This window comes from Phalacrocorax aristotelis, chromosome 1 (genome assembly GCF_949628215.1).
Source record: "Phalacrocorax aristotelis chromosome 1, bGulAri2.1, whole genome shotgun sequence".
NCBI classification, from domain to species: Eukaryota; Metazoa; Chordata; class Aves; order Suliformes; family Phalacrocoracidae; genus Phalacrocorax; species Phalacrocorax aristotelis.
In genome coordinates this window covers 100,508,067-100,534,894 of record NC_134276.1, presented here as the reverse complement: position 1 = coordinate 100,534,894, position 26,828 = coordinate 100,508,067, and the positions used below count along the sequence as shown (strand labels likewise).

The window sequence follows — 26,828 nt, the reverse complement described above, 5'->3', positions numbered from 1 at the left end:
GCTTAACACGTAACTGGGTGTCGAGTACTATGTAGTTATAAAGTTTGCTGGGCTCAGCTGTAGATTTCCTTAAGACATACTGCTGACATCACTGAGACTCCTCTCAGGCTATTTTTTTTTTCCTCTCTCTTTCCCCCTCCCTCCCTCCCTCTCCACCCTCTCTCTCTCCAGTGTCTTTATTCAGGTAATTCCAACTCAGACTTATTCCAACTTGTTTTTGACTGACAGTGAGGGAAGGGAGACTCTCTGAGGTTGTTTTTTTTTGTTTGTTTTTTTTTTTAAACCATGCACACATGCTTTATTGAAAAGACATCCAACCTTTTATAAAAAAGATTGGTTGACTTGTCATGACGATAACATCTAGTAAGGAATCTGAACATTGGTCTTTTACAGGTAAGAGGTATTTGTCAAAAATGCATACATGCTTAACAGTGCTTTGAAAACTGTGCGGAACTGAAAGCTAATGAGTAGGTTCTTTTCCTATTTTTCTCTTATTTTAGTAATTTAAGCATTTAGAAACTGTCTGTGAAAGAAAAATGTTTGTAAGATTATGCCTTCTTGTGAACTTTGAGATACAGGCAGTTTAGCGATGATAAAGCAAAAGCTGTCATGGTTTGGTCTTTCCACTGATGCAAGCTACTGAATGTAAGGTTTGTAATGTATGTAGCTGATATTTTTATATGCTGGGGAGGGGGGCAGATACCGGACCTATCTTTGTATATATTTCCCTGCCAGGGACCGTTTTTTATAGAAACACATAGTGCTTTTTATGATCTTAGAAGCATATCTTTCAGTCAGTTCTTGTTCTTTTTTTTCAATGCAGAAATCAGTTTTAGTTGACATAGTGGGAAAACTTGCCTAGAACTGTATAGAGTCCCTGCTACCTATCTGTGTAAGAAAAGATTATGTAAGTTTTCTGTGGTAGTTATAAGGAATGTAAACAAGTCTGAGTTGAAGAACATTATGCATTTTCTTCCAACTTTTGCATGTGTCTTCATATTGCTTGTTTGCAACAGGTTTGACTTAACCTCAGTAATCACAGTCTGAGCCTGTGGTGCAAATTCCCCCCTACTTCAGTGTAGCTAGGTTTTGCCTCCCTTTTTATTTTCACATAGGGATCATGCTGTAAAGAGATTTACAGATAAGTTCCTTTTTTCTCCATGACGTGCTGGTTGCAAAAGAAACAAAGCTGTCTTTCCTTTGTGAACAAGGAGTATCTACATTACTTTTTAACTAATCTTGTTTCCTCACTTGCCTTGGGCTGTATTGCATTTAAAGGCATTTATAGGGTCTTACTGATCACAGTGCCTGCATACCTATCTGCCAAGCCTATTGTCTGTGATTTTATTACCTGCGATTTCTTCATTTAAAATCAAATGGGAAAGGGGGACATCTGCTATTGCAGGAAAGTCTTCTTTATTTTCTTGGTTGCAAAATGTCACTATGCTCTCTGCACTCTAATAATCAGCTTATAGGAGGGGGGAAGCAAGCCTGGAATGTAACGTAATGCTGGTTGTACAGTACAAACTGGCATCGCTTTTGTAAAGCAGAGTGTAGACGAGACCAAAAACTTCCCCAAGAATTTCATCCCAGTAAATGAGGCATGGCCTAGAGGCAAAAACAGCAGCAGATGACTTTGGCTTTAGTCTTCCAACATACATACAATACTTCAGTCCTGTTACTTTTTATAGAATTTCAAATGAAAACAAATAGTTCTTTTTTATTCTGGCTCCTCATGCAATGAAAGAAACAAGCAATCTATGCACAGCCCTGATTGGAGCAGATTTTTTTTCGGTCCAGATTTCATTAAAGGTGTCTGGAATATTATTCCCCCCTCCTCTCCTGTTTCTCTCTCCTAAGATGCACGGTTCACATGGACTGGCTGTATTCTTTGGGAACAGGTAGAGACCAAAGCTGTCAAGTACCAGGCGGTACTCTTGCAAGGGGCCAAGAAAAACAGAAACTTAACTGTTTTGCATGCTGAGCCTCAGAACATTTTGAAATAAATTTTGATTCACTTTGCTTCCAGCAAAAACAAAGCAGATTATGGGATGACTGTTGGGTTTGGGTTTTTAGGGATTTTTTTTTTTTTTTCAGGGAAAAGTTTTTACCTTATTTGCTATACTGTGTATATGAAAATTAGAAAAAAACATTGGTTGGAGTATCAAACAGTTAAACTCAAACTTTTCAGTCCAAACGAGTTCACTAAATGTTAAATATTTGAAAGCTACCTTCCTGCCAAGCTGTCTCTCACCCCTTGGAATGAGGGAACATTCATGGTTTACTTGAATGAGTTACTACAGGCCTAAACACTCAATGTGTTTGTATCATTGATATGGTAAATAGATTGGTGTAAAGCATGTGCATGCTCTTACACATGGCACAGCTGAAAAAAACATCTCCCTTGTATTGGCTGTGCACGAATTGAAATGCCTGCTCATTCTATACTTATTTAGCCTCAATGGTGTGAAATATACATGGAGAGCAGCCAAAAACAGTGGATACATTACTAATTGGGCTGGAGGAAGGAAGAGAAATGGCAAGTAAGAACCATAGCATCTTTCCCTCCTCCTCAGCATATGAAAGTGCCTTTCTATGACTAGCACACACTGTGAGAGGTTCACAGCAAGTTAGAGGTCATGGTCAGGCAGAAAGGGAACAAGCAATGACATGAATGCTCTAAGTATTATCAGCCTTTACTGGACAAAATAAATGCTTGGACATAAGAGGGTAGCTGTATGTTTTGCGATAACACATCTGCATCATTTTTGCCCTCTGGGGAGAAAGGTGTTTGGCAAATTTAATCTACCACCAGAGGTCTTTGCAAACTGTGGGCTGCCTTTGGTGAAAGGCTGAAACTGAAATGCTGGTACATAGGTTGGACCCAGCATGGACCTCAGGGAAGTACAGCTTTCCTATGCCTTCAGGACACCCTTGGGGATGCTGGGAAACCTTGTGAGCTTTTAGTCACCAAGGTTTGAGAATCCCCTTGGCCTCCTTGCTGAGGAGATCTGGCTCACTTTGCAGGTGTCGGTGGTGAGCATTTGATCATTTTGATCTAGTGATTTCCTTACTTGCAAAGCCCCTTCCCTCCCTGCACTGTGTCAGCCAGGGTATGACAGCCAGCTGCCTTTCCGTTGCCTCCCAGGAAGACTTCTTGATTAAGCAATGTCTTTCTTCCCCTTGGTTCAAAGTAGCCCCTGCAATTTGACCTTCAGGGCATACTGCATTTTAGCTGGCTTTTAAGGTGGAGGGGAAGTCTAGAGCTTGGGAACTGAAGCTTGGTACCTTCTAATACCATACTTGACTTCTTTCTGGTTTGTTTTTCTCATGGAGATTGTCAGCTAGATTTGTCCATGCTTAGAGAACCTAGGTAAATCAAAAGTGATAAAGTAAAATGCGTTTTGACTGGAACAATAGTAAAGCCTGATTAGATTAATTTAATCTCCATTGCTTTAACTGAGGTGATTGACTCTTGGTTAGATTGCAGCTTGCAGGATACCCCTCTGGTTCTACATTTTGAACTTTTCCTTATCTATAATTAGCACTTTTTGAATTGAGGCTATATGATAAAAATGTTTATCTGTTGAATACATTACTGTAATGTGTAATGAAGCAATATATGAAATAGTACTCCTACTTAGATGACCTAATAGGTATATTCTTAGCATGAACTGATTAAGAGAAAAGGGAAAAATATATTATGATAAAAATTTCCCCTTTTCCTCACTAGAATTTCGCACCCTGACAAAAACATATAATAAAATAGATGTTTGCAACATTTTGACCAGTAAATAAATTTTTCCTGCTTAAATGATTTTTATTATCAGTCAACATTTGCCAAGGAAAATGCCAACCAAAAAGATGTTTCTGATTTTTTCTGATCTTGTCTGTAAAAGTCCCCCTAAGTGCCCCCTTGTTTTCTGCTCAACGATGATCCCACTCAAAGCTGCCTACCCTTACTGCTGGTGACTTCAGTGCCAGTTGTCCTCTTCTGAACCGCCTCCAGCCTCTCACCCTAGAAACAGGCTTCAGTTTTCTGCTGCCTTACCCAAAAATATTGTTTCCTGAAAGTTTCCTTCCTCAGACACTTCAACACCAAACCTAACAACAGTCCCCTCTCTCCACAATAAAGAGCCAAACCACAATGCTGTGTACTGCAGCAGTGGATAAAAGGACCAAGAAAAGGGATATAAAGATGTGCTTTCTGTGACTTTCACAACATTTGAGCAAGACTGGGCTTCATTCACACACCAAAGGTATATGAGGATATGGGAGGGAGTGTTCAAGTGACATAGAGCACTTGCAATTCTGATTAATTTTCTTAGGCAAATGACAAAAAATTGTCACAGCAATGCAAAAGGTTAGGATGAAAAAAAGAAAAACTTTTAAGGCAACATTTTATTTTATTACCATTTTGAGTCTCATTAACTGACACACTTGGTGGCCTCTGTGGTACATAGTAGTTGGTCTCTTGACTGTTCCCAGCTAACTGGGTTTAGATCACAACTCCTCATTGCCTAAGATTAGGCAGATAGTCCATTGTTACAAGGCACTCCATTTATGACTTATAAATTAACATAGCAAACGTCAGTTCATGGGTGCTGGCCTTCAATATGTCCGTTACCTGTTGTGAGACGTGCTACGTAAAAGGTGCTGAAAGCTCTTGTCAAGGCACAAAAAAGAGTCAAAGACTGAAATGGCCTGCAGTGTACTATGCTTCCACAAGACTAGAGGTGATTGAACACAATTCAGGCATTGTGGAAAAGCTAACAATGTCATTTTTATCTATGTGTAACAGACAAACAAAAGGCTTCAGGACTGGTTCTTGTTCACACTGTGGCCCTTTTACACTGTCATGGGAAATGTAGAGGCCAGAAGGGGTTCTTCAGCATAACACCATGAGCTCCAAGTTGAGGTCTGTCTGGTTCCATTTGTGAGAACAGATTTCAACAAACAAAATTCAGAAAATGGTGCCGTACATCAGCTAGAGAGTTCTTAAGGTCTGTCATACTGCCAGGAATCCTAATAAAATATCTTATTTTTCCTTGTATCCCTGTTCTTCCTGAGCTAATTATGCCAACACACTGAAGGCTACAAGCTTCACTCCCTGTCCTCAGTACAGGTAACAACATTATCAATGCTTCAGCCCAAGTCTTGAGGAGTGCCTGGTCCTTGAAGTTCATTCCTACTCTGTTCTATTGTTGTAGTTAAAAAAAAAACCCCAAAACCTAAACAGCAACCCAAAAGCCCAAACTGACAGCCCCCTCCTCCCCAAAACTATGTACAGAACCTTAAGTATATACATGTTGGAACAAAAACCTCTAAAATTTAACGTTGATTTCTTTTCCTGTCAGCGTAAAATGACCAAAGCCATGGCTTAATCATGACCCAGAATAGTATTTATTGGTAGTAAATGTCCGTCCCCTACATAAGATCTCAGGTGACAGGGAACATAAAATCTTCTTTTAAGACTATTTCTTAGAGTTTGTGTGCTGAAATCCAAGAAAATATTTCAGTGGAGCAATCCCAGTGGCATAGCCTCCTACAGCACCTTGGTATGGGGTCCTGCCTTTGCAGATATATTTCTGGTGTGTAAACAGTGAAAATGTAAAAGAGGGCACCATGCCTTTAAATGCTACATTGCTTCTTTATATCTTATAAATAATTATTACATAATCAAAGAAAAGCTTTTGTTTCTGATTGCTCTGTATGATCTTAAGAAATTTGTTAACCGCCCAAGCTGTCACATGAAGACTGACAGCATCACAGAAGTCAATAACCTTTGTGTTCTTACTAGAAACTTTGATTTATGCATGTTGCTAATAATACATACTATATGAGCTCAAACATTAACGCTGAAATCCACAAAAAACACAAGGAGAAGGACCAGATCCTCATTTCCCAGCCTCAGAAGAAAAGTGGTCAAAGGTTCAGAATTTGCCAAAGACCTAAAACTCCAGGTGCTATTAACATAAATTAGTTCTGATCTTCAGCTTTGCTCAGCTTTAGACAATGCCTGCCACTGATGGGCTCTGGTTTAGTCATCTTCTCTTTTTCCACTGGTTACTAGTTCCACCTCGCTGAATGGAAGGTTAGGCATGGCAAAAAACCAGGAGTAGATTTAAGCCACATTATGAAAAGGAATCATTTGAAAGGTGCAGTGGTGAAAAAAATGTAGGATGTAGGGTGTTCGCAGGCAGGCCCAGACATCATTTTTTGGAGGTGCATAAGTAAAATCATCATAGATGAGGAAGCCCTTCACAGCACTAGCATGATGAATTCATACTTTGGTAACGGACATGGTAGTAGTGTATATGTTGATGACACAGACAAGACAGTTGACTTGAGTAGGGAATGTCATAGACGAGAACCTGTAAAACAGAACAGACATATTTTGTATCTTATTTTAGATTCCTAGACAGCTTGCTTTACATAAGAACCTTGTTCATCTGCTTCAGTGCATAATTCACATTCTTTTACAATAGCTAAAATATATGTGTGATGGAAACAGTACATCATGCTGTGTAATCTTACATTGGATTCCACACTGCACAGCATCTTCTATGGGATTTAACCTGAAAGGCTTCATCAGTGCAAGTCAGACCGGCATATATATATATTTGGGATATTTCAACTTAAAATACATATATGTGTAAGCCTCACAATTCCAGGAAGAGTGGGGGTGCCTTCACATGCACTGCAAGAGTAGATTTCCATACAAGTAATAAACTTAACACCTCTCAGAAGCACTGGCTGTGCTATACAGGTGCAAGTATAAGAGAAGTCTCAGCTGTTAAAGAGCAGTTAAAGATCTGGTTCCAGCTCATCAGGCACTGCAAGGAGATGGACACCTCCAGGCATTAGAGGAAGAAGAGGCAGACTTGGTGTGTGAAGGTGTCCAGCTCTCTCCATTGACTCTGGTGCCTTAGAGGACTAGCTCAGACTAGACAGAAACCTTTTAGAGAACTAAAGTGAACGGAGAGGAATTTCAACCTACAGAATCCAACAATTGGCCTTGCAGTGCATATACCTTCAGAAATGGCTCTGTTTGGTAGATGCTTGGCAGCCAAGTCTGAATAGTGTTATTTCCAATGTCTCATGTGCCCAGGAAAAATTTAAGAAAAGCACATCTCCACATTTCTTTCAGACAAAACTCACTGTTAGATAAAGAAGCATCATTCAAAGTATCCCAGGTGTGTAATAGGCAGAGTCATCCTGGAAAAGGGGTGCCTCCAAGAAAACAAATCACTTGTTATCAATGCTGATGCTGAACATACCCTATAGTCAGAACATGTTATTTCTCACCATGCTGTAGGTCCTCAACATGCTTTGCAGTCAAATGAACAAAAATGAGGAAAACTTTAGATCTGCTCTAAATGATTTCAGACCTAACAGCAAGTGAGGCATGATGCAACATAAAGGAGGAACTTGCTAGGTGAATAAAATGACTACCAGATATTTGCTGAGGTCGTAATGTATCTCGAACCAGGTGTATTTTCAGGATTTGTTTGGAAGATGGTGAAGGGGGAAATTTCCTGTATGTCAGATGGAAAGCTATTGTGGAGTGGCATAAGACAAGTCCAAAAGATGAAGGGAGCAAAAAATCGCAAGGAATAGGCATTGATGGGAAAGAGGAATGAGACAGCAACAAAGAGCAAAAGAAAGCAGAGGTACAGGGGCCAGGACAGTAGCTGTGGAAAAGTTAGGCTGTGAGCTTTATGGGTATGAAGTAATGAAAGAGATGCTTGCATTAATGACAGGGAAAATTATGGTCAAAATAGTAGAAAGGGATTAAGATTTTTACCCTAAAAGTTTGAGTGATTTGGCCACGGGACAGATGCGAAGTACTGTGAACAAAAGGCGCATTGGGAAATGGTTCATTAATAAACAGAAATTCTGGACTTGAAGAAAAGGTAGATTTTGGAGATGCTGTGGCATGAAGCTGCCTACAGACAAGAAGTCTGAACCATAAAGCAAGTGGAGCAGCGGAAGTGCTTTCAGACAGGACATGTCCTTTTGGGAAAGACTGGGTTTGACAGCTTGTTACCAGAGCAATGAATGAAGGGATTTTCTGCGTTGCCTTTAAGCTGTCATCTGGCTGGTGGAGTCACAGTCTCTGGGACTTGCCAGCAATGGCACTATCTTAATCCCATTTGAAATATGTTGCTGCAATTTGATATATTCATAGTCCTGTTTAGCTACTTTTTGCAATGACTTATCTTTAGCAATTGTCTACCAAATATGAATTCTGTTCAATAGCACTAAAATAACATATAAATGTCTACTAGGTCTAGTTACACGTTTCCCATCAAGCATGTTTTTCAATGAAAATGGAGGCTTTATTAAATTAAATATTACAGGAAAAGTACAGAGGGCTAGAGATCAAAAAGTTTGGTTTTTCCACTGAAAGAATGATCTCTTGTGGGAGATGCAGTTGATTTCCTCATACCCCGGTTATTCTTTATGCCTGATATCCTCAGCCAGACTATATTTCTATTGACGTATCGAGCCTTATAACAAGGCGACAGAAAGTAATTGGGGAATGGTGGTATTTTTTGTTCTTATAAATCAGGCTGCTTGGAAAACATCAAAGTGACTTCTGAAATTCATGGCATCTGGAAAACTTACAAAAAACAAGGTAGAAGTTGCTGAATATTGTAGAATTTTAAAAATAAGTTTGCGGTATTCTGAATGTAGTTGGAAACTATTCTCAGCAGAACATGAACAATGTTCTATTCAGTCTAATTACTTCAGTGATCAAAGCTAGACCTTCCCAAGTTCCCAACTGTAAAAGATTGCGGAGCCTTTGAGATGACATGGGATCATAAAGGAACAGTCATAAAGATAAGTTCTGTGTAAATAAACAAGCAAAATAACCTCCTTTGAGTATAAGGAAATGTAGTAACTTTGAAAAACAGCATGAGCTTTTTTCTTGTTTGGGCAGATGATCACTGCTTTTTCAGCATGTTGCAGTGTAGCACCACAAAGCTTTTATGGAGGTTCCCAAGAAAAATGACTAGTACATAACCCAGTTATGTCCACAGATCCCAACAATGGGGACAGGCACTGCTTCTGCTGTGTTGCCTTAAGAGGAACAGTAGTTCATTGCACAAGCTTCACTTGCCACCGAACCAGCCAAGAAACTCATGCGGTCTTTACAGTTACAGAAGGCTGGGATTTTTCAGCCAAAAGTCTTATGAGCTGAAAATACAGACTTAGGTCAGATGAAAGATATAATGGATTAATGTGAACAAGATAGAGAAACTTAGACTGCAAAAACCTGAAAACAAGTTTGAAAAGTAAAAAAAAATAAATTAATTTTGACTTTGTGAAAGCATGATGTTGCAATCTGTCACTTCAAGCAATGTTTTGTTCCTCACCTGATTTAAATTAGACTATACAAACGTCAAAACAAAATGAAAGGTTTAGTTTTGGTTTGAACAAACAACGTCTTCAGTCCAGAATAACTTTTATTTTTTATTTTGCCAGAAAAGTTGAAACTTTTTTTTTGCATTTTTGTTTGTTTTGATATTTTTGGTTTGGCAAGAAAATCAAAAAACATTGATGTGCACCAGTACATTCATGCTATTTCCTCCCTTTCAGAAGCCACAGTCTCTGCAGCAGGCTGAGGGGTCTGTGTCATGGAAATTGGCAGGGATTGAGTAATTTGGGAAAGCAATGAGGAAAACAAATATTCTTTTCCCTCTGATTCCTTGGGAGTTTATCTGGAAGACATACAATCCTGGGCTGTGTAACCTCTCAGTCAAGAAACTCAGGAAACAGCTTTTTCTTTAAAAAATCTATATGATTTATTCCAATTTTTGCAGTATGAGAGTGACAATAGGTTCTGTACAATGATAACATTTTGTTGATAGAAAGGATAAATAATTAACCTAGCATATTCTCATTTCCATCCCCTCACAGCAAAAGGATACAAAACAGCCCACGTATTTAAATTCACGGGCTAATTTCAGCTTAACTTGGCAGGTGAACAGAGGCTTCAGAAATTACATTCCAGCAAGCTTCATGAAACTAGGTGGCTCTGTAAGTCAGAGAGACTTTATTAATACCTTCAATGAGAAGAATAAATCAAGGGGGACCAGCCTTAACCAGACATCAGAGAATCCCCGTGGAGGCAGTGTAATGGCAAAGGCTTTGCACAGAGCTTGCATGTAGTTACAGCTCTGGGGTTCACCCTGGAGATGTAATAGCAGGACGGAACAGGGCTTTGCTGGCTCCTTCCCCATGGCCTGGTGGCTCCTGCCACCCCATGAGCTACAGTGGCAGCCCTTGTAGGAGGGAAGGCGTGGGCAGGGGTTGAAAGGTGGTAGTCCTGCAGCCTTCCCTCTGCCAGGCTGCTGCCGGTAAGCCCTTTGCTCTCAGTCCACCACCTTTCACCAAGATGTTCATGGCCTGAAATATCCTATCAAAGGGAGCATAGAATGACACAGCTGAAAACTCGTATCATTTCCATATAAAACTCCCTAATGTTTCTCACCATTAAGCTTTGATTTGTTTTTCATCCTTCTCACAAAATATCAATGCATTCAGGAGTGTTACTAAAGCACTTCATGTAAACAGAATGGAAACACATACCAGCCAGCAGCTTATGCTATTTTACTTTATAATTATTGATTATTAAATCTCCTTAACACTCCACAAATACAGCTCAGAGTCCCAAACAAACATGTCCACCCAGGAGCAGAAACAGAGTATTCCCATGGATGACTCTGGGACTCTCTCCTGCTTCTGCTCTGAAATAACAGGTATAACTAAATTCCTCTGGAGGCTGTTCCTCTGTCTCCTCTACATGCTTTCCCTCTCCTCCCCCCAAAATGTGCAGAAGTGGAAAAAAGGGCATTTTTCCATTCATTGCATAGAGAGTATGAAAGCTTGGCACACAAGTGAGCTATGTACTGGAATTTGGGTGGGTCTAGGAAAAAGCATAGACTTCAGTGGAAAACATATATTGGTGTGTGTGTACGTGTGAGGAAAAGCCTTTTAAATCTTAAATTAACCACATCCATGTATTGATCAGGGGGAAAAAAAAAAAGAAAAGAGAAAGCTGCCCTGAAATAAACCTCCTGGGCAGTACCGAAAATAAGCAACCCTACACCAATATAAAAGTGTCATTAATATTTTTAACTGGGCCTTGACCACTTCAAAGAGGCAGGTGAAAGGCCCCGGTTTATATACCAGTGCAGCATTTTAATGGTTTATAGGACCCCTGCGACCATTTCTGTACTCCCTGGGAGCTGTGGCCACCCTCCGTGAGGTCAGTGAGGAAGCAGTGCTTGGCTGGGGGCAGCGGCAGGACTGGGACAGGAACGGGGCCAGGGACGGGGCCAGGGATGGGGCCAGGGATGGGACCAGGCTGCATGAGCCCCAGAGTAACACCAGTGGCCTCCTGGGGACTGTGTTGTGATCATTTGGGCAGTGCTTCGGCAAAGCTCAAGATGATGCGTGACTGGCCAAGGGCTTTGCTCCAAGGTTGTAGTCACTGGTCATTGTGGAGGTGTCCGAGACTTGTTTGAGAAAAAATTTTGTCTCAAGATCTAGAGACTTTATTAAGACAAATGATGGCACGTAGGGAAACATGTAAAAGAAGGTGCAATCAAAACTGACTCTAGATACACCAAAATCTCCCACATAAATACTCTATATTTGCAACTGCTTGTGCTTTATAGAACAGGCAACACATCATTTACGAAAACACACATACCATGAAATATTATTTTAAATAGTAAATATTAACATATGATTTTTATGTAAGTACATGTATATGTTTGTCTGTGAAATATGTGTCCTGATTTTATTGGACAATATTGAATTTTCTTTCCAGCATTTAAAAGTTTTAATGTTTTGTTTTTGTTAAGTAGCTACCAGATATTTGTCTGAGATCAAGCAGAACTTGCTCTCTGTTTATCAGACCTAGACAATCAAGGGAAACGGGTGCTTGGTGTAATTTGAAATCTTTGGAGTGCAGAGAAAATGGAGTAGGAATGAACATTTTTGAGGCTGTTGTGTCCCTCAAAAAGAATACTGGCCACAATTACTCTGTAACTCACAATAAAGTAATTATCACTAAATAGGTAAGTATTCTATGCTTGTCTCTGTTGTGCCAGTAGCATCATCTGTGCTTTGCCTAAGAGAGAAAGACATCCAATTTAAAAATCATTAGGTTGGGCGAGGGAAACGGATACTTTGTCTCACAGGCTGCATTTTGCTAGCATGAAAGAGCCACTTTTGGAAAACGTTTTCCACAGAATGAACTTGTTCACACAGGTAGGGCAATTCTTCATAACCAAATAACTTCCTGAGAAAATCAGCTTGTACAAGTTTTAAGATGAAACCATGACAAACCCATCCTTCTTTCTTGGAAATGTGCTTTGTAATGTTGCAAAAATCACAAGGCCAAATTCACTGGTGTGTCCTGGCCATGCAGAGAAGCCTTAAATCTGGCTTAATTAGCAGGTTACTCTGCATTTATTGTTCCTCTGCCTAGATGAAGCAGCACAAAGCAGCTACACCATACAGGTAAGAGAGACCCAAAACTGTCACAGAGAAAAAGCTTTACTACCATAGCAGGGTCCGTCTTTCTGCTGGGTCAAGTGTGCTATTTCCCCAGTTAGATTTGATTCTGTACACATTAGACACTAGATGAACAAAAGGTTAGCAATATACAGACCTTTTTGCTTGCCAGTTTCCTTGTCTTTTGCAGCCCTACCATGATTTTCCATGCTATTGAGATTTTTGCATATTTAAAACACACAGAAATTTTTTTGGTGGAAAACTCTTTTCATAGACTGGTGTTTCAGTTTTGAGATTTAGTGACCGTATAGATATGGAAAATTCTAAACATGTTTATTTCAGCAGTGTTTGCAAATGTATACCTGTATGTGTACCTACATACACCTGGGGTGTTTATGGGGTACTAAGGTCGTTCCTCCATTAATGTAACGTCTTGTGGTATGGGCTAAAGGAGTGCTGTGATTTACGGGAAATGCAGCTTTCATATGGAGAGAGCACATTAAAATATCTGCCAGAGCAGAAGCCTGACACCCTGCAGGGAGCCTCACCTCACTGCCACACCTACACTGAGCTATGAGAGCCCTGGTGTGCAATGACTAATTAAAAAACAAAACCCAACTTGACTGGGATACAGTGCATGCATCATGCAGTGAATTGGCATCACAAATGGTAATTAAAAAGAGAGCTGCTCAGCCACTGGAAGTGTTCACACTGTACAGTTGACATATAGGTAGGAGCCAATGCCCCTTCTCATCAGAGTGAGACAAGGCTGGTGCTGGACCTTACACCCAACTTTGGGTTTGAGGCTCAGAGTAGCCATAGTCCAAGAAAGGAAAGAGAGGCACAAATCACTCTAAATGATTTGAAATATCCCACTGCTGCCTGATAAATAATCTTTAATGTACCAGCCATGGTAGCTGAGAAACGGGGAGGAGAAGTGGATCTGGAGAAGGAAGACTGCAGACTTTTTAGCCAGCTTTTGTGAACTATCAGGAAAGTGCTAACTTTTCTCCCTGTGTCTTGCATAACCATGACTAGACACATTACTTCTCTTTTTCAGCCACCTGCTGACATTTTAAATTAAAGATATACAGTAAGTGCCTAGTTTGGGGTTTTTTTGCTTGTTTGTTTTTAAATGAAACCAGATATTTATTAGACCGAGAAATTAATTTGGAGAAAAAAACAAACAAACAAGAAAATAAGCCAAACTTTCTGTGTCACTAGCCCTTCTTCTGGCATGAAACAAAAGCAGCACATTTCAAACCAACTGCAGATTGGCAAATAAGTTGCTTTGAATTTAACTTTATTATTATTACTGTTATTTAGTGTTTGAGCAGGCGGCTGGCAGCTTGTGAAGTGATGGGTGAACACTGGGAAAGTTAAAAACAAGGTGCTGTCCTTTACCTGCTATGAAAGAAAGGAAAACAAGGACAGAGCCAATCTACAGTGAGCAGGGAATGACATTCCCAGCAAACTTAGGCAGCATCCCAGTCCGGTATATTTGTGCTCCGCACTGACCTGGAAGGGGACTCCCTTCCCTATGAACTTTGTAGGACTTAACAACGTGAGCAGTAAATGCATTCAGACTCATTATTTTCTATATCATTATAAAAGCTGCCACCATGTGACTAAAACACTAGAGCGAAATGCAGTTGTCCCTCGGTTGTGTACAGAAACATGAAACTGTCTTGGCACATGAGCTTATGCGGTCAGATTATAGCCAGGTGATTTATACCAGACAGTATATAAATAAGCATAAAGAGAGGTAAAATATGCCTTTGGGCAAACAACTCGACTGTCTTGAGCCCCAGCCCTGAAATCTGAGAATAGAGCAGCGCAGACTTTCTGGGTTCCTGTTCTTGGTTGGTGCCCCACTGGGAGCCATGCTCCAGCTAGGTGACCTGTCTTCATACTGGGATGGGAAAGTCAGCAGGAGCTGCATGAAAGCACGCTCTCACGGCAGCAGAGGCAGCTGGCTGGCGAAGGGCCCATTCTCAAAAAGGGAATTAAGTACTTAAGTAGGACTTAGGTAGGCCTTAGCTGACTAAGTGAAAAACTATTTTGCAGAAAATCCCTGCCCAGCTTCTGGTTTGTGCTGGAAGTGCTCAATGTGTACAGGTGTCTCCCTTTCCAACCCTCATTTTGCTGGGCGCCCAACAGCTCTGCGTTTGGGCATGCCACAAAGCATCCTGTAAGACACCAAATGGATTAGTTTGTCTCATGTCTAAGCAGGAAGAGCCAGAAATGAGGCCTTCCTTGGCTTGTCTTCAACCTTCTCCCAACATACCCCCTTCTTTGGTTCTCCAGCTCCTGCACAGCAAGGCTCCCCAAACTGCATGGCTGCTGCCACTTGTGTTCCCAAATCTGACCATCGAAGGAGGTAGAGGTGAGACTCCTCCCCATGCCTGAGGTGATTTGTTTCCACATTTCTACCCTTGCAAGGGAGTTTAGTGATAAGCAACTGGGGACATGGGGAGGGGAGACTCTGCACTTCCTAATGAAGCTGTCACTCTATGGATGAGGCTTTATAAGCCCAGAAAGCAAGAAGGCATCAACATTACTCTATGGCTAAGCCATTAGGTTGCTCAGCTGGTCATGGAGAGTGTGAGCTTCAGTCCCAGCACCAAGAATTGCTTATGTGTTTACACTCTAGCTTCCTGAAGGAAAAGACACCAAAACTGTTTTAACGTGGATGCAGAAACATCCCAAAATGTATTTTCTTGGCTTTGGTTTTGGATATAGCTATTTTGTTTTGACTGAAATATTAAGTAAGCAAATGAATAAAAAAGTGTGTTTGCTTGTGACCAGTCTTGAGGAAAACCTCATCCCAAAAGGTTGAAGTCTTGTAAAATTTGAAACCGTTGAAAACAAAGTCGTGTAATTGAGAGGTCAGGAATAGTTGCTGTGGGCCTATGGCAAGATACTTGCAGAACATCAACCACTGTGCTGTCTTGTAAGAAACAACTCTGCTGCCACAGCTACATGCTTCTCTGGTTGTATTGTAAGCACAGTAATTTTGGAACTTTTGATTCACAGATGGTGGAAAACAGGAGAGGAATGGGACACTAAACAAAATGGAGGAACACAGGATAGTGAGAGATACCCTCATGGAAAAGAGAAATACCTCAGGGAGAAAGAAGGACAGGATGTAGCTCCAGAAAGCCCCCAAACACATCCTAGCAGGGAAGAGTGAAGAAACAATGGCAGTGACTGCAAAACAGGACAACAGTAAGCATTAGACTCTCTGAAGGTCTAGTCTTGGCCTTAGTATTGACTGCTGATGTTGATTGTGATAGGACATCACTCCCATCCTCCCTTAGCTGAGTTCCTTCTCTGTGGTGTTGCTGATAAGCTTGCCTGTACCAGAGGGCTACAGTGAGGGGCCACTAATGTTCCTACAGCAGGTCGAAGATGTAAATGAAAGTGGAAGTACAGGGTTTGAGCTTGACAAGCATAATTTAACAATAATGTCCGTTTCAGCCTTGCAGAGTAGTTCTGGCACCCAGCTCCCCAGAAACAGAAAAGACCGGCTCTTGAGAGTCTGTTTAGACTTGCCCATGTAGAAAGATCCAAGTAAGGTTTGCACAGTAAGAAAAAGGAAAGGGTTAGTGGGTGGGTGGGAAAAGCATCACAGCAGAGACAGGTTTTAAATGCCGAACTGTGCTAATGAAGTGTTTGAAACTGAAGAGTTTGAAGCAACACAAAAGTATTGGATGTTGCACTACAGAAGAAAAGCCATTCATAAAAATAAAAGAGCAGAACAGGTTTCTGGGGAACTTTTCTCTCTTTTCCAGTAGCATTGTATAAACCGTATTACTGAACACAAAAATGAGGGTTTCAGAAACTGATCAGTTTACTTACCTCTTTCTGAAAGAAGGCTTTGGTGTACGTGGGGATTTCCAGATATAAGCTCTGCATAGCCAAGTCCCGTTTATCCACAGAGGCCAGGGCAGAGGCTGAAGGGCAGGTTTTTGGAAGGGCGGACGGCTCACTTGCAGTGTGTTAGCTGTTCAGATGCTAGCAGTATGTGCTTTTTCTCCACTTGGAGGCCTGACTCAAAGACCTGTGAAATCACTGGGAGCTTCTCCATTAACCTCAACAAGCTTTGAGTCATGTTTTGCCTTCTCTCTGCCTGCTTCGTTGCTTTCATACTTGCTTGCATCAGTGTAGTTTCCAAGGCTCATTTATGTAAATCAATAGTTACTGCAAAGTCTTACAACCTGCCCTTGGAAAGAACAAGATTCCTGTACAAATCTCCCTCAGAAACAATGCACCATGAGACTTCTCCAGCTTTAATTCATCTTCCATGGCAGATGTCAGGCTGGCAGCCTAGGAGAGACAAAAATGGAGTTGCATTTTAACTTTCTTCATACTGGTCTGTAAATGGCTGTCCTGGCTCTGCCAGGACAGTTGAAAAACGTGCTGCCAGCTCCAGCGCCGCACCGCTCACCCCCACCTCCAGCACAGTCAGTTCTGCAGCCCCTGGGCACTACCCTGCCTGCGGGCCTGGCTGTGCCTCCGCTTTCACCAGTTCCTGCGTGCCTGAGCCCAGGGAGACTCACCATTCACAGGGCTACCCTGTGCTGACGGGAGGCTCTATGGAGGAAGGGGGAGCTAAAGGCACAGATTTAGGAAACGATTTTGACTTGGGGGGGTATTTACAGTCCTCTTGGCTCAAGCCCTTTGTGAAAGAAAATCAAAAGGTGTTAATTTAGTTTTTAAAGGCAGCATATTCCACAATATGACTGACTCCCGACCTGCCTATCACCACTCTCAATGCTGATCAGTCCTAGCACTGAAGGACTCTTTTATGAAGTCCAGGGTAGCAGTGTCCAGCTGTATGACTGCATGCTGCAGCTGGTGGTGGAGGCGAAGCATCCTTTTGCAGTCACGGCTTCCCTCCCTCAACCTCTGCTCTCTCCTTTTGTATCCCATAACTCAGCTACGGAGTAGGATTTTGCTGGTTGACGATTGCGCAGCATAACCTGGTGCATAGCCCAAAGGGAGGAGGGCGTTCATGCTAGGCAGAGCGCTGAGAATTCAGAAGGGACTTTTGTAACCTACTGAACCGCATCAGACCTAGAAAAGATCTAAAGATCATGTAGTTATTTTCAAAGTTTTCTTTCCTCACCCTTGCTTTTTTTTTAATGCAAGCCTGCTAATGGTTTATGCTGGTTGAAAAAACAGTTCAAGTTTTGCCCCTGTAGCAGAGTGGTAGTGAAGCGTGCATGAGGGTTTGCTGAAGTGGCAAAGCATATCTGATTTAGAAAAAAGCAAACGGCTGAGGCCATTCAAACAAGTCACACTCCTGTACACTTTTAATCAGTTGTGTCTGCCAAAAGAGATCTTGCACAAGCAAATCTGGCTTCATGGAACAGGAACATTTTTGTGTGTATGCAAGCTGGCTTTGACTTCTTGATAATGTGGTCTCTGGAAGCAGTGTTAATGTGCTTGTTATATCCCTGGCTGCTGGAATTACCTTAATATCAAGGTATTCAGGGTTGGTGGTTTGGTATGTAGCTTTACGTTTTATTGACTTTGCACTAAACTTCCTTACCAGCATGTGCTCTGATGGGGAGTTTCCTTTGGCTGTTCCAAAGGGCTGGTAAGGAGAGGAGATAATTCATGGGACATTAGAGCGCTAGACAAGTCGAGGATTATGTCATTTTCTTCCCTCTTGAAGTATCTGTTTCCTTACCTGTACTTCAGTTCACATTTATTTGCAGCTACAGTTTGAGTATGGGGATTTTTTTTGCAGTAATAAAAATACTTAGCAGTGTAAATGCAGCTAGCTAACAGACAGTAGATGTTCTTTTAATTTAAAAATGTATACCACTATTACTATTCAGGTTTGTTTGCTTATATTAATTTACTGTGGTAGACGTACTTTCTGATTTAGAGGGAAAACTGTAGAAACCAAACAAAACTTTCAGCTGAGGTGCTGGGGCATAAAGTGTCTGAGGTGCCTATATAAGATATAAGATGGGAAATAGTAATGTAGGTGTTGTAACATGAGTTTTGTAGATATGGACACCCACGAACGATTTATTGTGGGGTATCGTATTGGTCTCTTCGCTCAGGAAGCAGTGAGGAAGTGGAGGGCAGGGGCAAACCCTTCTCTGAAGCCTGGTTTTGTTCTACTGTTGGTTTCATCAGAGTTTCTTCCCCCAGATGACTGCTGATGGCTGCTGCCAGTGATAAGGGAGGGTAGCAGAGGCAACACTGCTCTGAGGCAGCATGACAGACCCTCTCTTCCCATATCAGTGTGGCAGAGAAAAAGGGAAGTATTTCTGCAGGGAAAGGAAACCAAGATGAATATCCCTGGAGAGGAAAAGAGCACTACAGGAATTTGGGATCACACAGGAAAAAGTGATGTAAGAGAAAAAAAATAGGAAGCAAATCAACACAAAAAACGTCCTACCACCAAAAAAAGCACCAGAAATTGGCTGGGATCCATTTCAGGAAATCACTCTAAAGCTGAGTAACTTTGTCACATACAGAGATACAAATGAAGGGAGGACACAAAAGATGACAGGGGAGCTCTGATAGAGCCTCTTTCATCCATGGTGGACTCCAAAACTGACAGCTCTGCCATGCTGATCTCACATGTGGAGATTAACTTTATCCATGGGTACAGTAGAGAGGCACAGCGAGAAACGGCTCTGGTTGTGAGTTGAAACACACTCTGGAGCATGCCACACATTGCCTAGGGCTACAGCAAAGCTTTACTTCTCAGGTTAAGCCTGAAATGGCAAATTTTGCAGTTGTCCCCCTGTTGGTATAGCCCAGGGAAGACATTGTGCCTTGCAACTGCCTTCCTACCTCCCATCTTGTGCGGGGAACTCTTCTGCTACAGCATTTTGGTACATCTGTGATGTAGATGTCTGCTACCAGTCTGGAAATATGACAGGCTGCAGTGTCAGGATGATCTCCATTCAGGGCTCCTGGACAGGGAACAATGTATTTCAGGATAGAGCAGAGGCAGGGGCAAGAACTCTTACCAGGCCCTCGTGTGGGTTGAAACTGTGGATGTAGCTCGTGCTGCAGATGAATGGTGCAACATACACATACTAAGTCTGGCATATGAAGGAAGTATCAGAGCCACAGTGCATGTGGGGCAGAGCTGTTCTGCACAGCGTGCCCAGTGCATCACAAACATACCAGATTTATTACTCATATGCCAACCACTTTCTGCAGAAGCCAGTGTATCTTGGGCATGGTAGAGCCATGGTGAGTATGGTCCACACTGTCCATGTGCCCCTTGCCTTGGGCCACCCCTGACCCTGACCAGGTAAGTCTCCTCTTTGCCAAGCCCGCAAGCCCTGTACCTGCCCCACCAGCTCAAGCCCACCAGCTGGAGCACTGAGGAGGGAAGGTGGAGCCTTGGCTGTCTCCATCCTCGTGGCCTCCAGAGGAGGAGGAGCCGGCAGCCCTGGGGAGCTGCTCCCAGGAGCAGGCATCCAGGTAGGCTGAGCAGGGGGATGGGATGGGATTGGGATGTATCGCTGGCATTGGATTGGAGAGGCCAGCTATCTCCTGGCCTAGCAATTTGTGGCAGGGAAATTTGTTCTAACAACGTAATGTTTGTGCCTGGAAGTAATGGCTAAGGGGAAGTGTGCTTGAGAGGAAGAAGTGTACTTATTTTGGGACAGATTTTTGCACATGTTTTATATCCATGGCTTTTCCAGGGTGAGGCTCAGTGTGAGGAATGGAGCCTCTTCACTAAGCAGTATGCATTTTCCTAAAAGGTTTCCCATTAGAGGTTGCATGTGTTTACTGTGCACTGACAGTAAAACTTGATTTTGAGTTTGCCTAAAGAGCAGTTGCATGTACGCTCCTTCCCACCCCTGCACCCCGCCACCCCCCCACCCCTCCATTTCCTCCCGTTGTTCTTTTTTAGATCACTTGAAGGTTTTTTCCTGTTTATTATCCGGACATGCTGTGCACTGTGTGTTGATTTGACTGTCACATAAGGAATCTCCTACTGGGATCATTGATGCATTCCTTTCTGTTATATATATATAACACACACTCACATATACATATGGCAATGGCTCCTAGGATATGGAAGAGAAATGTTGGTGATTAAACCAAAATTGGAATAAGCTACAGGTGTTAGTGGGAGTTAAGTTTAATTACCCTTTCCCAGAAAACCTGCAACAGTGTGATGGGTATAGTCATAAACAAAAAATCTCCTTAATTGACATAACAGGAAAGGTTCTTCAGAGAGCAATTATGCTGATGTCCTGGACTGGCACATGTGTGTACCACAAATATATCTTGTACTTCCTGCAAATTTCTTTTAAGTAGCTATAAGGAAGAGTTCTTTTTTTTTTTTCCAGTGGTTCACGAAAACGAATCACTTACTTACTTAAGGCTCTTTTTGAGGAAAACAATGGAACAAAACAATGCTTTTTGTACGACCTGCCAAAGCACAAAGGATACATGGGATGTTTTTTTTCTTTGTTGTTTTTGTCAGCAGGAAGTTTTGTTGTTGGAAACGACTATAACATGCACTGTCCTTGCTCTACGTAATCACTGTCTAGTCCTGCAAGCTGGGTCTTGTTACTTGCCTCATCAAACTGGCACAGGCACTGTACTACTTCAATCTGTGGGCTTTGTTCAGTCCTGAGTGTCCGCACACTTACTCTTTATCCGGACTGATGCACTGTAAACAAACTTCAGGAGTCGGGTTGTCCAATGAACGCTGGGTTCGTACAGGTCAGGGCCCACAGCTAGAATGCTGACTTTGTGAATTTCCTCCTTTTTTTTTATTTAAATGGCTTAAAATTGGAGTGCTGAACAGTGCAAACAGCTTCGAAGTGTTTTCAGGTGTAAATACTCCTTTTCATAACTTGACTTTGATGTGTTCAGGTCTGCTTTGTTTCCCTCTGGGTTAGTTGTAGGTTTGTGACAAAGAGCCAGATCCGACTGAGTAAATCACTTGTGGAAGTTAATTGTTCACAGTGAAAGCTGGTCTGGCTCATTTTGCCTCCGTCGCAGGAAGAGACAGAGGTGGTGTGCTGGATCTGCGTTCTAAACCAAGCGTTGACGCGACTTTAATTTTGATCAGATGTCTCTCTTCAGGGCATTAAAGAAAACCTGCTCAGTAATCAAAAAGAGCCTCTTCTCTAGAGAAACGTAAGAAAAAAAAATTAATGCATTTTACAGAAATAAAGTACTAATATAATATTTCAGCTTGGTCAAATTTCTTTTGCAGGCTATCATAAAAGAAACCTACTTCTCCATATTTGGCAGTCACCAGAATCAAAGAATGATTTTTTTTTTCCTGGAAAAAAGAATATGAAATTATTTGTCATGTCAGATATTGTATGATGGTAACTTTATATTCTGACTGTTTTTATTCACTGCTGCTGTGTTTAGATTATGTTTGTGCCTTCTCTCCATCAACATTTTCTAATGCTTTTCAGAATCAGTTATGTGCTTTGATTTCGTAAAGTAACAGTTGTCTTTTATTCTTTCCTTAGGACTGAAGCAGTGAGCATGGAAACCACAAAGATTAATATGTCCCGTGTTCCGCTGGTTAATGGAGGCATCGACACTGCCATGCTCAAGGCACACAAACCCCGTGTGATGTCCAAAAGCGGTCACAGCAATGTGCGGATAGACAAAGTCGATGGCATTTACCTACTCTACCTTCAAGATTTGTGGACTACAGTTATAGACATGAAATGGAGGTACAAACTCACCTTATTTGCTGCTACTTTTGTTATGACCTGGTTCCTCTTTGGAGTTATCTACTATGCCATTGCATTCCTTCATGGTGATTTAGAAATAAACAAGTTCACCCCAAAGCGCGAGCCGTGCGTCAAGAATGTAGACTCACTGACTGGCGCATTCCTTTTCTCCCTGGAGTCACAGACAACTATTGGCTATGGATTTCGTTTCATTACAGAGGAGTGTCCTCATGCCATTTTCTTACTTGTGGCCCAACTGGTCATCACCACCTTGATTGAAATCTTCATCACAGGTACCTTTCTGGCCAAAATTGCACGACCTAAAAAAAGGGCAGAGACTATCAAATTCAGCCACTGTGCTGTCATTACTAAACACAATGGAGAACTTTGCCTGGTGATCAGAGTAGCAAACATGAGGAAGAGCCTTCTGATACAGTGCCAGCTCTCTGGAAAGCTTCTTCAGACATATGAAACCAAAGAAGGGGAGCGGATCCTGCTGAATCAAGCCAGCGTCAAGTTCAATGTTGACTCCTCTTCAGAGAGTCCATTCCTCATTTTGCCTTTAACCTTCTACCATATCTTGGATGAAAGCAGCCCTTTGAGAGATCTCACACCTCAAAATCTCAAGGAGAAGGACTTCGAGCTTGTGGTGCTCCTGAACGCCACAGTTGAGTCCACCAGTGCTGTCTGCCAAAGCAGGACTTCCTACATCCCCGAGGAGATCCACTGGGGCTATGAGTTTGTGCCTGTGGTTTCTCTCTCTCCAAATGGAAAGTACGTTGCGGATTTCAGTCAGTTTGAGAAGATTAGGAGAAGCACAGATTCCATTTTTTATAGTATGGACTCTGAAAAACAAAAACTAGAAGAGAAATACAGGCAGGAAGATCAAAGAGAGAGGGAACTGAGAACGATGTTGTTGCAGCAGAGCAATGTTTGATTGAATGGAAAAACTATTCTGATTAATCCTTTCTGCAAACTGAAAAAACATACTACGTGTGCTCTATGTTGGCTATGAAACCAGTAGTGAAGTCCTTTTCAGCAAATAGTTTTGGAGTATAGTAAACCTATCCCTTTGTTTGGCTAAGTTGTTAATCAAGTAATTTGTAATTAGGCAGGATTTCTTTGTCCATGATCGTGACTTAGCAAAGTTGGATTTGTATTAAATCTCTGCCTTATACTACCACTAAAAGCAGACACACCACTTTCCGTTTGGAAAGTGAAACTGGATGCACTGTGCTGATTCCTTCAAATATTTATTTGTCATGGCTTTACTGTGAACATGCATTTGCAGAGACAGAACACAGTACTGCTAGAAGAAAATACGCTCCTTTAAAATATGTATATTTAAAATATATATTCTCATACCAGGTATTGCCTTTGTGGAGATTCCTGGCACTGAAAGTAAGTTGATTGGAGAGACAAATGGTTGGATGTGGCAAGAGCCTGCAGGGAGATGGTAAACTCCTTCTTAAATCTTGAAGGAGCGTGACAGAGTAGTCATACTGGGTAGTGAGGAAGGGAGCTCGCCCTATGCCTCTGCTACTCAGAGCTTAGTTTGTGATTGCTTTGTGATCGCTCACTTTTTAACTTTGTTAATGCCTGATTTATATAAAATAGCAAAAAGGGGAGACGAGGGTGAGATACACAGAATCATAACAGTAATCAACTAAGGTTAAAGCTGGCTTTGAAACACCTGTTTTTTATCCAATGTAAATAGTTTGTAATAGCAGCATAAAAATATATTTCTACAGATTGCTTGCTTTGCTATGGACCATACTTAATTTTGGTTAAAAGAAAGCTGTATAATGTCTGTAGACAATACTTACTTTTTCTGGCAACCATAAAGGACAAGCATTTCTTTCATCCATTTCATTTTTGGTCTATTAAAACCATTCCATTAATAAAGGAATTTAATTTGAGCAGCTCCTGATCTCTTTGTGGCATGGGGAGAGGGTGTGGTACCTCGGAGATGTTGAAAGAGCTGAGTGCTTGGCATAGGCAGTTGCATCCAGCATACAAACCAGGGACTCAGCAGATCACTGAAACGGTCAGTTTATGGGTAGCAAACCATGTAACAGTGGTGTCCATGTAGCATGTCCATCACATGTAGGTCAGATATTTTAATGGGACATAGATATTATTTCTGACTGATATCACTTTGACAGATTTCTGAGTTCTAGAGATTTTGTTCCTCTAAAGATCTGGCAAGGAAAAGCTGTATTAAGTATGAGTTTTGGGTCTGTGGGCCAGGTCTTGGCCTGAGAGCCACCAAGGCCTGCAGTGATGAAAGGCTTTTTGGCACTGTTACTGTTACTCTGCTTAGCTTCCCGGCACTATGTGGCCTAGTGGAATGCAGTCCTGCAGCCTTCCATACAATATTCTATACAATAAAGAAATCTATCTTGGTGCCTAAGGAGGCTTGCAGCAAGTTGAGCACAGAGATGCCTGTGGCACCAAGAATCCATGTCAAGAGGAGGGAGCACATACTGTGCGGGGTGGTGGTGAGGGGGGGGCATGAGAGTCTTAAAACTGCTCGTTTATGTAAATGGTTAGCTCTCCTTTGTGAGAAATCAGAGATCCAAGTACTTGTCTGAAGAGAGAGACTTAATTTAATCTAGGAAGGTTCCTTACCCACTACTATGCGAGCAAGGTTTCTCAAACCATTGTAATTGCAGAGCCCGCCTAGCATTTTTTAAAAGAATTTCCAGGTGGTATTATGCTGTGTTATCACACAGGTTTTCATCTGCAACCACATATGGAGGATGTTAGTGTTTAAATTATTGATTGTTAATTTTCAGTTTCCTTCACTTTGTCTGATCACTTGTTTCATTGAAAGGAAGCCTGCGTGTGCCATGAATTTTTGCAGTCACTTTGTAGACCTGAGGTTCATGTCCTACAACTCAACAGACACTGCTTTGGGATGCTGAGGTGAAAGTGCACAGTGTCTTAACCCTTCTTCTGCCAAGCCTTAGCCTCCATGTTTTGATAATCAAACATACACTCCCATTCTTTCTTACCTGGGTAAGTGCTCAGATCATGTCCAAAGTGATTGTCCCAGCTGTGTATTGACTGTACAACAGCTTCACCAACAGCAAGCGAGCTGGTTCTTCTCCAGAAATACTTGACAATGAGCTGATCCCCTTCCCCTAAACCCTTTCCCATCCCTGGAAATAAAGAGACATGTCTATTTGTATCTTTCAGGTGAGCGCTCCATCAATTTCAATAGACTTGTTTATTATTGCACTTTCTTGCCTGTATCTTAAGAAATCATAGTGCATTGAGCCCTGTAGGGTACACATATGCTAAGTCCCAATGGCCTACATCTTTTTTGAGTGTCAGATCCAGGAAGTCCTGTGGGTACCCAGTTGCAGCAAAGTACTTGTGGGGGGACTTTTGTGGCAGCCATTTATAAGCCTAGAGACCAGTCTGCTTCAGGCTTTGACAGCTGCTGAGCAGTAATTTTTTAGGATCTTTACTTCGTGAGCTAAGGAAACAGCTAGAGACTTAAGTCCCTGTGTACACCAATTCCAAAGTTCAGTTGCTGTGTTCACTAGGCCATTCCAGGCATTAGGTTATCCTGAAGAAAAAACATCATAAGGAACAGCCTTGGAAATAAAAAAAAAAATCACAGAAATTATTTTCTCTGAACTTTCAGTCCTATAAGTCTTTTATAAAAAAGAAAAGAAAAGGAAAACACTAGAAAACTTTGGCAAAATCAAAGCAGACCTTCATCAGGTAGTGAGAGACTGTACAGTAGTATTATATACATACATTAGTACAATATATAATCCACTGCTATTCATTCATTCCAGCTTCAGAACACAGTCTTACTCTGCAACATGCTTGTACTTTTCTTTCTTGCTTTCATGCAAGCATAACTTCCATTGCTCTATTTGCAATTAAGAAGAGCAGAAGTGGCCTTGGAGCAGCATACTTAGCTGCAAAGTACTGAACTGCAGTAGACAAATGTCATGCCGCGTGGATCTGGTATGAATCACCAGCAAAACACAACCTCTCACTGCTTGTGGTAAACTCTTCTAGTTGTGTAAGCACAGCTATGGTGATCTACCTTGGCTAAGGACTGACTGGATGGAGAACTAGCAAGCAAAACTTCTATGGCCATCCCAAAGCTGCCTTACCCATGAGTAAGGACTGCCTGCCCACATGGTGAATGAGGGTGTGAAAGCCTTCTTGTCTGTCTACTGCTTGTCACGCGGGTGTTGGAGCAGAGCATCCACAGCTCCAGCAGGTCAGGTCCCCTACACAGCCAGCAGCAGCAACTTCTCACTCCTCTCCCTGCCCCACAAGTGGAAGATACTGCTTTGGGAACCACTGAGTTGCATGATTATACTAGTCTCTAAAATGCACTAACTTTATAAATAAATTTAAATTAAACCTGAATCTAAAATTTTGGGCATTAAAGAAAGTGGTGGAGCCCCATGTCCCTGTGTGCACTAAGTGCATGGGTATGTCTGTCAAGTAAATCCATTCCAGTCACTATATCATTCTGAAGAAAACTGTCCTGGTAAATTAAAATTTACTTTTTAAAATTTACTAAGGAATATGATATATTTATCTTTCTTTTATTTGTGAGTT

The 26,828-nt window shown here is 41.7% G+C and overlaps 1 protein-coding gene across 5 annotated transcripts; it reads left to right on the top strand.

Annotated features, from left to right (window-relative positions):
- Window positions 1–24,151, top strand: KCNJ15 (potassium inwardly rectifying channel subfamily J member 15). 5 transcript variants are annotated; one of them, XM_075099979.1, is made up of 2 exons: window positions 1–184; window positions 22,023–24,151. In XM_075099979.1, the coding sequence occupies exon 2, from the start codon at window positions 22,039–22,041 to the stop codon at window positions 23,167–23,169; it is 1,131 nt and encodes a 376-aa protein (XP_074956080.1). In that variant the 5' UTR covers window positions 1–184; window positions 22,023–22,038; the 3' UTR covers window positions 23,170–24,151. The 5 variants fall into 5 exon arrangements, with proteins under 5 accessions (XP_074956080.1, XP_074956051.1, XP_074956060.1 ...); XM_075099950.1 differs by having other exon boundaries at window positions 1–393; XM_075099959.1 differs by lacking the exon at window positions 1–184 and adding an exon at window positions 15,384–15,762.
- Window positions 24,152–26,828: the final 2,677 nt, after the last annotated feature.